This window comes from Chiloscyllium plagiosum, chromosome 1, assembly GCF_004010195.1.
Source record: "Chiloscyllium plagiosum isolate BGI_BamShark_2017 chromosome 1, ASM401019v2, whole genome shotgun sequence".
NCBI lineage: Eukaryota > Metazoa > Chordata > Chondrichthyes > Orectolobiformes > Hemiscylliidae > Chiloscyllium > Chiloscyllium plagiosum.
In genome coordinates this window covers 124,257,633-124,273,076 of record NC_057710.1, presented here as the reverse complement: position 1 = coordinate 124,273,076, position 15,444 = coordinate 124,257,633, and the positions used below count along the sequence as shown (strand labels likewise).

At 40.0% G+C, this 15,444-nt stretch overlaps 1 protein-coding gene across 3 annotated transcripts in view; it reads right to left on the bottom strand.

Moving 5' to 3' along the window:
• The window catches only part of rasgef1ba (RasGEF domain family, member 1Ba), a 79,258-nt gene that overhangs the window by 45,422 nt on the left and 18,392 nt on the right, over positions 1-15,444 (bottom strand). For all 3 annotated transcript variants that reach the window (XM_043696166.1, XM_043696172.1, XM_043696181.1), the window contains 3 exons: positions 11,907-12,089; positions 8,337-8,459; positions 7,669-7,806 (listed from right to left, as the gene is read on the bottom strand). In XM_043696166.1, the coding sequence (XP_043552101.1) occupies positions 7,669-7,806; positions 8,337-8,459; positions 11,907-12,083 (438 nt within the window). In that variant the 5' untranslated portion in view covers positions 12,084-12,089. The remainder of the gene's footprint in view (positions 1-7,668; positions 7,807-8,336; positions 8,460-11,906; positions 12,090-15,444) is intronic.

Genomic DNA, 15,444 nt, shown 5'->3' with positions numbered 1-15,444 from the left:
GCTAATTAAAGTTGTTTCTTGTTGGCAGTGCAAGGATCAGCATACTCTAACAATATCTGTTCAGACTTCCAAAAATACTGAACATTCAAGGGGCAAAAAGGGGAGAGAAAATAAATGCAATGACTGTCACTAGAAAAAATATAATATGGAAGCTAAAGAAAGAGGGATCTTCTGGAACTAATAGATGGCATCCGGGAATATTAGAAGTGGCTACGAGATAATGGATACACTGATAGTAATCTTTAGATTTAGCATTCTAATCCATAGATTCTGGAAAAAAATGCAAGAGGATTGGAAACCTGACAATGTAACGCTTTTCTCCAAAATGAGAAAACAAAAAAAAAAAACAGTTACTACAGGCCAGTTAGCTTAACATCAGTTAATGGAAAAATGTTAGAATCTATGATATAGGATGCAATTGCGGAGCATTTTGAAATGCAAACTGTAACATTCATGAAGGGAAAACCATGCCTGAAAATTTCATTAGAATTCTTTGAGAGGTTAACAAGCAAGATAGATAAAGGGGAAGCAGTATATGTAATGTACAGAGCAACCTCGATTATCTGAATGAGATGGGTGGATTTTACCTTAAACAAGGGAAGCCATTAAACAAGATTGCAAGAGCATTTGTCAGTTTGCAGGAACTCAGTGTTGCGATAGGAAGACAGAAGCACTGCCTCGCACATGCGTTTATTTTCTCGGCTATTTTGTCATGAACGGCACGGCAAAGTAATGGCAATACCCTGTAAAACACTTACTTTTGCAAAGGGTGTGCAACTAACTCTTACGTAAAAAATATCCAGTCGCTGGTGCTTAAGGTGCTTGTGTTTCTTTGTTTTTGCCAGCATTTACACATGTTCTTCAGTACAGGGAAATCAAGTACACTAAACCTTTTGATGTAACATTTTTGTGGGATCTTGAGATCTTCTTCAGATCATCCGAAATTCGAATAATTGATATTCGGATAATCAAGGTTCCTCTGTATTTGGATTTTGAGAAGTTGCTTGATGGGGACCACATTTTAAATTACTTAATAAGACGAGAACATTTGGTGTTGGAGGTAATGTATTATCACTGATAGAGGATAGGATAACTAAGAGAAAATAAGGGGGTATTTTCAGGACAACCACTGTAATTAGTGGAGTACCACAAGGATCAGGGCTGCAGCCACAATTATGTACAATATATATTAATGACTGGGGAAAGTGAATGTACTATAGTCACTAAGTTTGAGGAAGACACAAAAATAGGTGAGAAGGCAAGTGGTGAAAATGACAAGAAGAGAGCAGAGGGATAGACAGAATAAACAAGTGGGAAAAAATGTGGCACATGGAATGTAATGTGGATAAGTATGAGGTCGTGCCATCTGGCAGAAAGAACTGAGGAGCTGAAGGTTGAAATTGAGAAAGACTGCAGAAAGCTACAGCACAGAAGGATTTGTGAATCATCATACATAAATCACAAAAAGTTGGCATACAAGATCAGCAGGTAATAGGAAAGCAAATGGAATATTGGGGGCCTTTATTTCAAAGCTTATGGAGGATAGAAATAGAAAAGTTTCGCTAAAATTACACAATGAATAAGTTAGACCATGCCTGGAGTATTGAGAACAGTTTTCGTCCCCTAATCTAGGGAAATATATATGTGCATTGGAAGCAGTCCAAAGAAGGTTTCACTAGGTTGTGGAGGATTGTTTTATGAGGCTAGGTCAAAAAGATTGGGCCTGTACTCAGAGTTTAGAAGAGTAAGAGCTGACTTTTTTGAAATATATAAGATTCTTAGGGGTAGGGTATTTGAGGAGGGGTTGTTTCCCTTTGTGGGAGAAGCTAGGACCAGACAGTATAATTGGTTAGTGTAGAAACAAGGAGGAATTTATTCTCTCAGAGGGTAATATTCCACAGGTCGGCAAGTACATTCAAGGCCGATATAGTCACATTTTTAATCGGGAAGCAAATCAATCTTAAGGGGCAAAGGCAGAAAAGTGGAATTGAGGAATCAGACCAGCCATTATATCAATGAATGACAGTGCAGACTCGATGGGCTAACTGGCCTATTTTTGCTTCTGCATCTTATAGTTTTTTGATTTGATTCAGAAATAAGTGTAACTAATTAGGTAGGACACATATAAATATTAGAAATATTTAATGATAAAGAATCGTCTCGGAGTTAAGCATGAAAAACACTGTTGCAATTAGAAGGAAAAGGATATAACTAAAAGGGGAAATGCTCAGCACAGACAACACAAAGATATAACCACTATTTAATCATTAAAATGGAGACTTATAAAGGCATAGCAAAATCATACCTGGGCATGAAAGGAAAATTGTAATTACAACTGGAATCATTGAACTGAGAAGAATTGCAATGATCTTTATTTCAAGAATACCATTTGAAACTAGGATAACACTCAAAGACAGAGAAATTAAACATCTTCACTGATAAATATTTCTGAAGTATTCTGAAGGGACCTGTACAGATGATGTTTAAAAAAAAATCCTTTCACTGAAATTTCAGAAGTCTTCAGAACACTCAAAGATATGCTTTCCTGGTTACACATTCAGGGCTTTAAGGTAAAACACTACTTAAAATGTTTCTTAGATATCCCTAGACATTCTTTGACATTATTGAATGTTAATAAATGCCATCAAAATGGATTCTATTATATTTGACATGAAAACATTCATTCAATCAGCTTTGACAAAGGGTCAGTTAGACTTGAAACTTCAGCTCTTTTCTCTCCTTATAGATGCTGCCAGACCTGCTGAGATTTTCCAGCATTTTCTCTTTTGGCAATAGTTTTTGAACCGGTGGTATTCTTAACGATTTAAAGTGCTTTGCTTGTTAATAAAACTGTGAAGTTCATTAATCATGTCATTTAGGTTTTCGGTTGCAACTGAGTCAAACTCTGATCTCTTAAAGGCTTTCTTAAGTGTATATTCTGAAGAGAGAAATCCTGGACCTTTAAAATGCTTATTGTCTCGCTGAAGCTTATTAAAATTCAGCAGGCTATTCAGAGGATTGCATGTCAGCTTCTTTTCCTGGGAGATGTTTATCTATGTCTAATAAATCTAAAATTAAGCTTTTATTTCAGCATGCACAGTAGTTTGTCTTTATTTTGGTAACAACTAAAACTGTCTCAAACTTGTGGAAAGCAGTACTTAATGGATGTAATAAGGGTCTTGTCCACTGAGTGCAGAGTCAGTGACAGGTCTATGTCAGCCATTTCAGAAGGCCTGGCAAATCACAGAATCCCTACAGTGCAGATAGAGACCATTGGCCTATTGAACCTGCTCCAACCCTCTCAACAGCATCCCACCCATCCATATAGTGACCATAGCAAACATATGTAGACTGCACACTATGGGACAATTTAGCATGGTCAATCTCCCTAACCTATGTATCTTTGGACTTCGCAAGGAAACTGGAGCACCCAGAGGGAACCCACACTGACACAGGGAGATTGTCTGTATGGAGTTTGCACAGTCACTCAAGACTGGAATCAAACCCAGGTTCCTGGCCCTGTGAGGCAGCAGTGCTAACCAATGAGCCACCATGCCACCCCTTGTATTAAGTGCTGCAATGCTCAAGTATCATTTCACATTTTAAAAAGCCACAGATCCTATCATATGACTCCTGAACAAATGGAACAATGTAATTTAAAATCTAATTAGAATGAATAATTAGAGAGAACAACAGAGCATGATTAAGCAACGAAGGACTATGGCTCATTGGCAATTCACTGCCATTGATATTGAGGTTTCCCACATTCTGTTCCATTCCTGATCTTAGCTGTGCTGAGCATACAGCTGGATGTTATGTTCCTATTGGCAATGGTTCGAAGGTAGGGGTGCACATAGTGGGCACACTCTCCTCTCCGCATCAGCCGGCCTCTATATGGCAATTACACCATCATTGGGATGGGCATTGTGCAGTTCAGCCAATAGTCTCATTGAGGCTCTTAACTAACGTTCACTTCACTCCCACTGCCACCAGTATTTAACCTGCAGTGCGAGAGTCCCACACCAGACAACCATCATGATCCCTGCACAGAGAGGTAGCAGAAAGAGGGTTCCTCTTTAGCAGGCCTCCAGTGGAGGCACCTCCCATCCATCTCATCTCACCATGTCAGGTTGCCCTCTCTACCTTGGCCTCTTCCATGCCAGGAACTGCTAGCTTGACATAGAGTAGACCCTCAAACAAACAGTGTCCTGTTCTGACTCACTCTGCATACTCCCTCATGGCTGGAAATGCTGGCTCAAGGAATAGAGTCCATGATAGTTCATCCTAAAGAATCATAGCAACTGGAGTGGGCTAATCAGCATTTTGAGCCTGCAGCACCATTTAATGAAATAACTGCCTCTGCTCAATAACTTTTTGTTAGGCAATATTATCAAAGAGTTATCAAATCCTAACTTAGAAATCTCAAATGATTGAATGTTCACAGCTTTTTGAGAGTGAGTTGCAGATTTTCACTGTACTTTGTGTGGAAGACTGTCCCTGATTTTACATCCAAGTAGCTTAACTCATACTTTTGTCTCAGGTTGCTCCATAAGACAAAATAGTTTCTGTGTGTCTAACCCAACAAGTCATTGATAATTTTAAACACGTATTCCTCAAACTTGTGAACTTAAAGAAATAAAAATCTAATATATACAACCAGACCTCAAGACTTAACCTCATATCACCTGGTAAACCTGTATGACATCCCTTGTTCAATAAGTAATATTCACATCAAAAGTGGGGAGTGATAGTCCCGTGGTATTACCACTGACTGTTAACCCAGAGACACAGGTAATGTTCTGGTGACCTGGGTTTGAATCTTGCCACGGTGGATGGTGGAATTTGAATTAAATCAAAACAAACCTAGAATTAAGTATCCAGTAATGAACTGATTGTTGGAAGAACCCATCTGGTTCACTAACTTACTTTAGGGAAGGAAATTACCTTCGTATAATCCAGACCGACAGCAACATGGTTGACTCTTAACTGCTGTTTGGATATTTTGCAATGGGCAATAAATGCTAGGGTAGCCAGGGATGTCCTCATCTCGTGAATGAATAAAAAAAATACATGACCATTTCTAACAAACAGAATTTTACCAAGGCCCTTTGACATTCAAAGTCATTACTACTATCAAGGCCCCCAATATCAACATCCTGGGAGTTACTATTGATCAGAACCTGAACTGGACCAGCAACACAAATACTGTAGCTACAACAGCACGTCAGAGGCTAGGACTATTGCAGTGAGTAACTAACTTCCTGACTCTCCAAATCCAGTCTATCAATTACAAGTTAGGAGTGTGATGGCACACTCCCCACTTGCCTGGATGAGTGCAGCCCCAACAACACTCAAGAAGCTTTACGGCATCCTGGACTTCCAGAAGGCATTTGACAAGATGCAATATAATAGACTGATCCAGGAGGTTACATCCCAGGGGGGTTAAGGGTAGAGTACTGGCTTTGATAGAGGATTGGCTGACTGATAGAAAGCACAGGGTCAGGGTCGATGGGTCATTCTCTGGATAGTGAACTTAACTAGTGAGGTGCCACAGTGTTCAGTTCTCAGATCTCAACTTCTTGCAAACTTTATAAAAAGTCTGCAAGTAGGGACAGAGTGCAACATAAAATTTGTGGGTGATACTAAAATAGATGAAAAAGCAGGCAGTGATGAAAAGATAAAGAGATTACAGACCAATATTGATAATCGAAGAGAATTGGCCAGAATTTAGTAGATGGAATTTAATGTGGATAAGTGCATGGTTGTCCATTATGGCTGAAAAAATAAAATGGCAAATTATTATTTAAATGGGGAACAGATTCAAAGTGCATCAGTGCAGAGGGATCTGGGCCTCCTTGTACATGAATAACAGCGAGTGGGTATGCAGGTGCAGCATATAATAAGAAAGGCAAATAGAATCCTGGCATTTATTACAAATGGACTGGATAATAAAAGTAACAGTGTTGTTACAATTAAATAAGGCATTAGTGAGACTACATCCGGAATACTGTGTCCAGTTTTGGTCTCCTTACTTGAGGAAGGATATGGTGGCACTGGCAACAGTTCAGAGGGGGTTCACCGGGTTGATCCCAGAAATGAAAGGGCTACTGTACAAGGAGTAGTTGAATAGCTTGGGCTTGTACTCACTAGAGTTCAGAAGAATAAGGGGGTGATCTGCTTGAGGTATATAAAACTCTAAAGGAGATTGATAAGATGGGCATTGAACAGATTTTCCCCCTTCGTGGGACTTTAAATTCTGTGTTCTATGATCGTGCCCCACTTCTGTACGCACTAGAGTTCAGAGGAATGGGAGAGGTTCTGATTGAGGTATATAAAATTCTAAAGAGGATGGATAAGATGGATGTTGAACATATGTTTCCCTTTATGGGACAGTCTCGAACAAAAAGTCACAGAGTAAGAGGAGGCAGGCTCAAAACTGAGAATGAGGAGAAACGACTTTTCTCAGGGGGTTATGTATCTGTGGAATTCAGTGCCCCAGAGTGCAGTATCAATCAACGGATTCAAGAAAGAAACAGATATGCTTCTGATGAAAAGCGGGATAAAGGGCTACGGGGAGCAGACAGTAGAGTTGAGGCCAGGATAAGATCAGCCAGCATCATGTTAAATAGCAGAGTGGACCCTAATGGCTGAATTGCCTACTCCCAGTCCTAATCCCTATGTTTCTGAATGAAACAGCCCTGCTCTGATTGGCACCACATCCACAAGCTTTCACTTCTCCCACCATCAATACTCAGCAGCAATGTGCACCATCTACAAGATATTCTCAAAAAAAAAGAGCCTCCTTAGACAGCACCTTCCAAAACCACGACCACATGCATCTAGAATAACAAGACAACAGATGTATTGGGGTATTGCAAATGTTACTCTGGATACTAACAACAAAGAATGGAATCAGAGGAAAGCAGTCTCACCCAGCTGGCTAACTGTACAGTAGTACTTAAAGAATCATATTCAAGTCTGCAGACAGGTCAAAGAAAGGAAAGGAAGGGCTTTACCCTTATTACAGTAACACAGGATGCCAGTTGTGATTTTGTCGAGAACTATTCAGAGAAGAATTCCCAGGAAATATAGGCTTGAATTTAGGAGTCCTAAATCCTGTGAATGAACTGAACCAGCTCACCAACTCTAGTCCACAAGAATCTGTTTTTATTGTTGATCTTGCGTTACAAAAATGTCACATTCTCAAATGTACTCTTTGTTTTATTCATAGGCATTGCATTTCCAAGAGATAATGTGGTGAATCTTGATCCAAAAAATGAATCGATGGGGTCAGTCAGATGCTAAAATATGTAATAGCATAGGCCATGCTTCAAAACAATATGGTATAAAGTCTAGACTTGTTTTCAGAATAAGAAGTATAGTTCTGAAAAATAAATTAACATGGAGCCAAATTAGTTTGTTGTGTTTAATCACAAGGTGTCTGCAGTTCCTTCTGTAAAGATAATAATTATGGTTAGGCATAAATGATAGAATTTGCAACAAATTACGAGTTACATATCCATCACCTGGTTGGATTTGATTCCTTCTTCTTTACGTTATTTAGTGAATTGCTCAGCTTAGTGTTTATTTTTACTCTTCATGCAATCACCATTAACTATTACTCAATAGCTCCATACATAAATGAGTTGCTGTTTTCAAATAACTAACCTCATCCAAAGTAGCTATCTTCAGTGTCATGTCCTTCAGGTTTCTCATCATCCTCTCATCTCGAAAATCATAGGGAAATATCTCAGTCCATTCAGCCAACAGCTGCACTATTTTTGGTGCAAATTTTCTTAATTTAGCCTAGAATTATCCAGAAAATTGTGCTTAATTATTGGACTTACAGAGATGATAGACATAAATGCAAGATGTATACTAATATGTATTTTGTCTAAAGAACAATATTAGCATCATGAGGCACCAACATATGTAGACATCAACCGTCCCTTCTGTTATTACAAATTATTGGAAAAAAAAGTCACATCACATAAATGGAGCTGAAAAATGTGTTGCTGGAAAAGCGCAGCAGGTCAGGCAGCATCCAAGGAGCAGGAGAATTGGCGTTTCGGGCATAAACCCTTCTTCAGGAAGAAGCTGATGCCCGAAACATTGATTCTCCTGCTCCTTGGATGCTGCCTGACCTGCTGCGCTTTTCCAGCAACACATTTTTCAGCCCTGATCTCCAGCATCTGCAGTCCTCACTTTCTCCTCACATAAATGGAGCCCTTATTCCAACAGTCATGAAAGGAAAGACTCCCATGATTTGCTATTTTATTTATATTTGCAAATGCACCAGTCATAGGCAAACATAAAACCACCCTTGATAATCTTACCTTATCTAAAATGGCCTCATTCAGTCGCTGTTGCTCAATGCACATGAGACAAACTTTTGCTAGGAGCTCATACGGCCGAATAAAAAGACGTGAGCTCAGCAGAAAGGTAAATATGTATGTTCTCTGGAAGAAAGAAACACAAGAAAATCTCACATAAAGAATCAAAGCCTGATTGGTGCTTAAATATCCTCTTTGGCAACAGATTGCATTTGGAGACAAGCTTTAACTGAAAAACAAAATGGGCCCTTTGAGGGGTGGAAGAAGGTAAAAGTCTGAGAAATATAATCCTCTACCCAGCCCATCCATTTCCAATTTTCACTCAGGTCAAAAGCTGAGACAGCCAACATGATTCATGAGGGTGGGCTGCAAGCCTTATACTAATGAGGCCACAAATCTCACCTTTGGACTTTAACAGCTACCAACTGGGTTTCCCAAAACAAGGAACACAGCAGCTCCCTCTAGGCAAAGACCTGGTGGATTCTGCAAATAATAGCCTCACACTTACCCTCTGAATCCAGGTGCCTACCCTAGGAGCGTCTGCCACACACCCTCTGCCCTCCACAAGGACAAGAGGCTTCCACTCAAAGTATTCAACCTCATCCGCATTCAGGCTCCAATCTCTCCCCCAATCATGCCAGTTAATGCGCCTTGCTCAGACAGCTGCAAATTCATTTTTTTCTTGACCTGTTTTATAGAATTTGGACAAGGTAGACAATGGTGAGCCTGTACAAGGGAACACATCTACAACAGGAAAGGCGCAAGAAAGAGCTGTTCCTCCCAAAACATCAGGAAAATCAAAGCAGAAATAGATGGGCTTAAATGAGGTATGGAAAGACTTTATGTGAATATTCTGTCACGTGTGAGAGAGGGGAATAACCAACAGCATTTAACCAAGATTGCAGTTAAGGATAGGCATCCAATTTTGTATACAATGTTCAAACTCATATTAAACAGCATGTTTATCTCCAGGGTGTATCCTAATGCAGGAAAGAGCATTTTGAGGGAATCATGGTAAAGGGGGTCACCCTAACCAGGGCCACTTGTCAAAAGATATGAGACAGACAGGGGTTAGGAGTATGAGTTACAATTATCACTTCCAGAAACAAAATTTAAAAACACTTCATGGCCAGATTTACATCGGACCTGAAAAATGAATTGCTCTTAACATTAACAGGGAAGATTTTATATCATGATGTACACCATGAAGTGATATCAGTGGTATTGTACCTCATGAACTGCAAACAGGAATCAAAGCTTTACATTAAAAAAAATCCTTGGAAGTAGTGTGTGTGTGGAGTGATGAGTGCCATCAACAGGAAAACTAGAGTCAAAATGATACAGTAAGAAAACAGAAGAGAAGGAGAAGCCTTATTAATGATGGAGCTACCAGTTGAAATGCCCCTGGCCAACAAGCTAGATTCAGCTAGTATTGATCAGAATGTTGATTATAATCTTAAAGATAGCAATTTTTAGTCATAGTATCCCATTATTATTAGTGCTTTGAAGTGATCTGATCTTTTGTACCTACACACTTGTATGCAGATTGCACTAGATAGTCCTGCATAGATGGGCAAAGGAAGGTTAAAGAAAGGAAGATAATAGTAGTTGCAGATGTGGTTGAACAAGGTTAAAATAATGTTTCCCCAGTTTTGCTTTAAAGAAAAGGTCACCACTTGCAAACTGTGGATAAGGAATTCAGTGTCTAGGCCTGACAAGATACTAACAGAGATTATTTCCCTTTAAGAAAGTCTGAGTAAATATGTAATGGTGTTTTCTTAGTTGAAGGTTGAACTCTGTGCATCTTGTAAACTTCGTTTGACGCAAGAAAATTGCTAGACAAGAAGCCCAGATAATATGTGCCATGTTGTTGGTCATTCCAAATGGGGTTATGATGCTGGGTATGAGTAACATACTTCACAATACAAACACCAGAAGCTTAAAAGAGTAAGGGCAAACAATCATCAAGTAAGAGTGGCCTGGTCAACGAATGGAATGTGCAGACATCTTGTTCAATGAATCCACCACCCAAGGTTGGACTCTTTCTAATTGAAAGGCTAATTGCTGGTCTTGAACATAGAACATAGAACATAGAAAAATACAGCGCAGTACAGGCCCTTTGGCCCTCAATGTTGCGCCGGTCCAAGCCCACCTAACCTACATTAGCCCACTGTCCTCCATATGCCTATCCAATGCCTGTTTAAATGCCCATAAAGAGGGAGAGTCCACCACTGCTACTGGCAGAGCATTCCATGAACTCACGACTCGCTGAGTAAAGAATCTACCCCTAACATCTGTCCTATACCCCTTAATTTAAAGCTATGCCCCCTCGTAATAGCTGACTCCATACATGGAAAAAGGTTCTCATGATCAAACCTATCTAAACCCCTAATCATCTTGTACACCTCATCAAGTCACCCCTAAACCTTCTTTTCTCCAATGAAAACAGCCCCAAGTGCCTCAGCCTATAAGAATAAGAGTATTCTTATAATAGTTATATATAGTCCTAATAAAGATGTTTGTTGAAAGCACAAGCTTGTTCTGCATCGATGTGTATGCAGAATAAAACCAGAAATCGGTGGGGAATGCTGAAGATATAATTACTGAAATGTATACTGTTATGGATTAATGCAATTAAACTCACTCTCTCAAATTAGTAACATCAAAATCTGCATCACAAATCTAACACAGAAATTTTCATTTGCCAAGTTGGCATTAAATATTTATGCTTAATGTGTATTTATAATCTAGACATGCTGAGTCACAGTCTTCACTCTGCGCTAATGACCATTTCACTCTCTGCAGGAATCTGAAAGCAAAACAATAGGTAACTTCCTAATTACCTTTTGATGATCGTAAATAAGAAGGGGGGGCAAAAGCTTTAATAGCACTCAGTTAATCTGCCTGTCTGCAATTTCCGCTAATTTTTAAAATTAGTTTGTTGCTTACAAAGTCCTGTTACTTTTTTACCCTGCCTTAGCTCCCAAGAAACCCAAATACACCAAAAATGGTGTAAAAACAAAAGTCCAATAAAGAAAATTACTTCTTGTCCTGAAATGAAAGGTCTGCATGGCTGCCCAGAAAAAGTAGCAAAGAGATAGAAAAATCTAATAATATTTGCCATGTCGCCAAATTCATGCTGTTCCCATCACAACAAACCTGTATGCTTTGCAGCAAAGTTTAAAATTGCTCGGAGATTATCATTTAAAAATGTTGGACTCCTGTTGAGCTGGTAAAAGCAAGTAAGTTATCTTTTTCGATCCATTTTCACTTTAAGCTTTGATACGTAAGCATAATTTACACCAAAGGCATATTCTTAAAATAAGTGGGCTGTTTTTAGGGACAAGAAAATCAAAGTCTCCATCATTAATGTACTGTCTGTTATTTTTATTAATGCTGCTAGTAGACTGAGTGAATTACTCTTGGTACATCAGCTGTTTCACATTTTCTGCTTTGATCAGTGCTAAAGGCCAAATTACTTCTGTGCCACTGTGCCATGGTACAGATCTTTCCATAGGCATGTATTTTTATGCAAAACAATTTCACTATGAACCACAGTTGAATTATACATACATCAGGATAGTAGTCTACTGTAGGCACAAGGTGTTGGATCAGTGCCTCCAAAGACCCTGAGACGAGGTTGTTGTCATGGTAAAATAGGCCTCCACAATTCTCCTCACTGGATGAGTACAGGTGTCGGCTGTAACCACTGCTGTTAAACATTGCTGCAAAGGTTGGTGTTTGTGGCATGATTTCCTGCATATCAGAAGAACATTGAGAGAGACGTCATTGATTACCAATTTATAAATCAGTGCAGAGGTCAGAGCTGCTGATTAGTAATGATGCAGACTGGATAACTTCTTTGTGAAACTGAAGCCTAGTTCATATTTCCCAGAAATTAACATTATGGCCATCATTTGTTCCCATCCCTGCTTGTTGCTGCCATATTGATATGTTGTGGCAGTGGCCTGTAGGAATGTATAAAGAGGCATCATGAGGGTTCCTGAAGAAACCTGACAGGTAACCGTTTTGCATACAGTACGAATCCCCGGGTTAGGGTCCCAGTAGTGGTGAAAGGTCCAATTGAAGTTTCACCACTAGGAGGAATGCTGTCCGTTCCTCCCTCTCTCAAACTGCCTTGAAATTGCAGAAACCGTCAACATGCACTTACTTCTATTCAAATTTACTATATGTAGTGTGAGGACAAAGAACAAGAAGGCAGCCTGCAACCTGACAATGCTCTCTTACCGACTTTTACTCCTTTCTTTACTTAGGCTGGCTATATTTTGCAACCCAGCTCACATCCTCAATTAAAAAGATGGTATATTAACTGAAGTAAAACTTGATGTAAATCAAATATGATCAGACGTTATTAGATAATGCTGCTAGGCTATTCTCAGTGACTGATTACCAATCATACATACTGGACAAGATTTTAGCTCATTTAAAAACCAACAACATCCACATGGTAGAATCATTAGTTTTAAATGTAAAAACTAGTATATTTAGAATGTGATATAGTTCTAGAAAATGTAATTTCGTTAAACAGCACAATTTACATGATGCATCCTAAACCCATCTCAACGTTTTAAAATATATTTTTAAACAGGTCAGCAAAATTGTTGCTATAATCCAAATCTAATGATAATTAGTGAGTTGAACATGCTTATGGAAATCTTTCAATGGTAATTTGTCTTAAACACCCTGATCCTGTACTATCTTTGTTGCGGTTTTGAATTTAACTTTAAATTCTTCTCATACAGTGCATTGTCACACCAGCAGATGTCATCACAGAAAAGTTGGAGACAGGTTAACTTCCTCCACCTCAGTGAGTTTCTGACCTCACTGAAGAACAGAGAACTGACTTTACAGAACTTAATGAAATAGAAACCAAAGCAATAAAAGCAAAATTGCTTTCAATTAACTCACAAGAAGTTGGAACATAGAGTGAAAATAGGAAAGGGTATGTTCATGAATGATATCAGGAAGTTCTGCTTTATACAAAGGAGGTAGATGCCTGATTAGATTCTTAGCTAAAGTAATGGAGGTCATTGAATCACCCAAGAATAAATTGGAAATTACAAGAGGAAGAAGAACGTACGATTTTTCTGGGTGAACAAACTAAGGCAGAAGTAAAACAAAGAGTGCTTGAGAAATGCAGCAGTCTGGCTGCGTCTGTGGAGAGAAAAAGAAACCAAACAGTCACTTTGGACTCAAAAATGTTATCTCTGTGTATCTCTCCACAGATGCTGCCAAGACCTGCTGTGTTTCTCCAGCACTTTGTTTTTATTTCAGACCTCCAGCATCTGCAGTATTTGCTTTCAAATTAAAACAGATCTTCCGAATCCACAGGTAGCCTCTACACACTGCCAACTGTTCATCTATTATAGGCATATCACCCAAACATATTGTATCAAACTCACACAGTTCCCTCTCCCCTGTATGACAAGATGATGCATAACCACAAACAGAACGAACTCACCAGCAGGGGGCGACCACAGCTACATATCCAAACAATCATGAGAATTTGCCTGGTGGTTATTATTGGTGCAGTCACAACAGAGGTTGTGGTTAATGGTGATGCTGAATCTTTAGAGGAAGGTGTCATCCTTTGACCAAATTCACCTTACTCACATCCTGTTTTCTCTCATCCTGTAATCTCTTGAAAGCTTCATGTAGCAGATACCATAAGCATGCACCTCTCACTTTTCCCTTGGTTCCCTCAGCCCCCAACCCCACTTTTGTGCCTTTATCTTTACACCAACACAGAAACTACAATCTGGTCAACCATTAGTGTGCCACTGTGAAGTGCAAGAGGGGCAAGAGACTCGTGGGGAAGAAGCACTCATTCTCACACTTCCACCTGTTCTGGTTCAGGAGCTGCATGTTCCATTGAGGATAGCATTGAGGGAATCTGCACATGCGGAGGCACCACGTGTGGACTGGTTGCACCCAGGACAGGGAAAAGGGATACTGTAGCTGCAAGGTCCTACAGGGTGATATCTCCCCTGAGTTCTGTATCAAAAGCCTCCAATGAGGACTTCACCCTGGAATGCTTGACTCACTGGCAGGTTTGCCAGAAATCCGAACGCGATTGTCAAGAATTCTGGAGGACTTCAGTTTCCAGTTTGGCAAAGAGCTTAAAGCCCTCCCTCTCCATTGTGGAAGTGGTGGAAAACTGATGGATAGCTGCATGGAAAGCTTCCTCAGTGACTACCCTCTCGTGAAAGGTGAAAGGAGGGGGGGGGGTCTGTAAAATGCATGAACTGCAATCCACAGATTCTAACATCTGCACTTAGCAGAGTCCTGAAGTAAGACCTCATTAATTCCCTCCTCCCTCACCACAATTAGATATGAATGGATGATGTATGTATGGAACTCATGGAGGTAGACTGTGATATACTTGAACAAATTAACATTGACGGGGAGGAGGTATGCAGGGCTTGTCAGTGGATAAATCCTCAGGCCCAGATGAGATCTATCCCAGGCTGCTATGGGTGGCAAACACGGAGCTAGCAGAAGTCCTGACACGAATTTTTGCATCCTCTCTGACACAGAAGGAGTGCCAGAGGACCAAAGGACAGATAATGTGGAACCACTGATTAAGGCCTGTGAGACTAACAGTGGAAGGACAAATATTGTAAAAAATGCTGAGACACTGAATTCATTTCCACTTGGAAAGGTATGGACTAATTATGTCTAACAAATTTGATTGAATTTTTTTTGAGGTGACTAGGTGTGCAGACGAGAGCAGTGCAATTGATACAACATACATGGATTTCAGCAAGACATTTGACAAGATCTCACATGGCAGACTTGTTAAGAAGCGATGAGTTCATGGGTTCCAGGGTAGTTTGGCAAACTGAATCCAAAATTAGGTAGGAAGTAGATGGCGATGTTCAAAGTATGGTTTTGTAACTGGATCTCTGTCACCACGCCTAACCCCGCCCCCACGCCGATCTCCGTCCCCGCCCCCACATCCAACCCCGCCCCCACTCCCAGCTCCAGCCCCACACCGGGTCCTAGCTCCCACCCATGCCGTATTTTCACCATCCCTCCAGACCTCCCCCTCTCTGAGGATGAACGATCAGTCCTCAGCAGAGGCCTCACC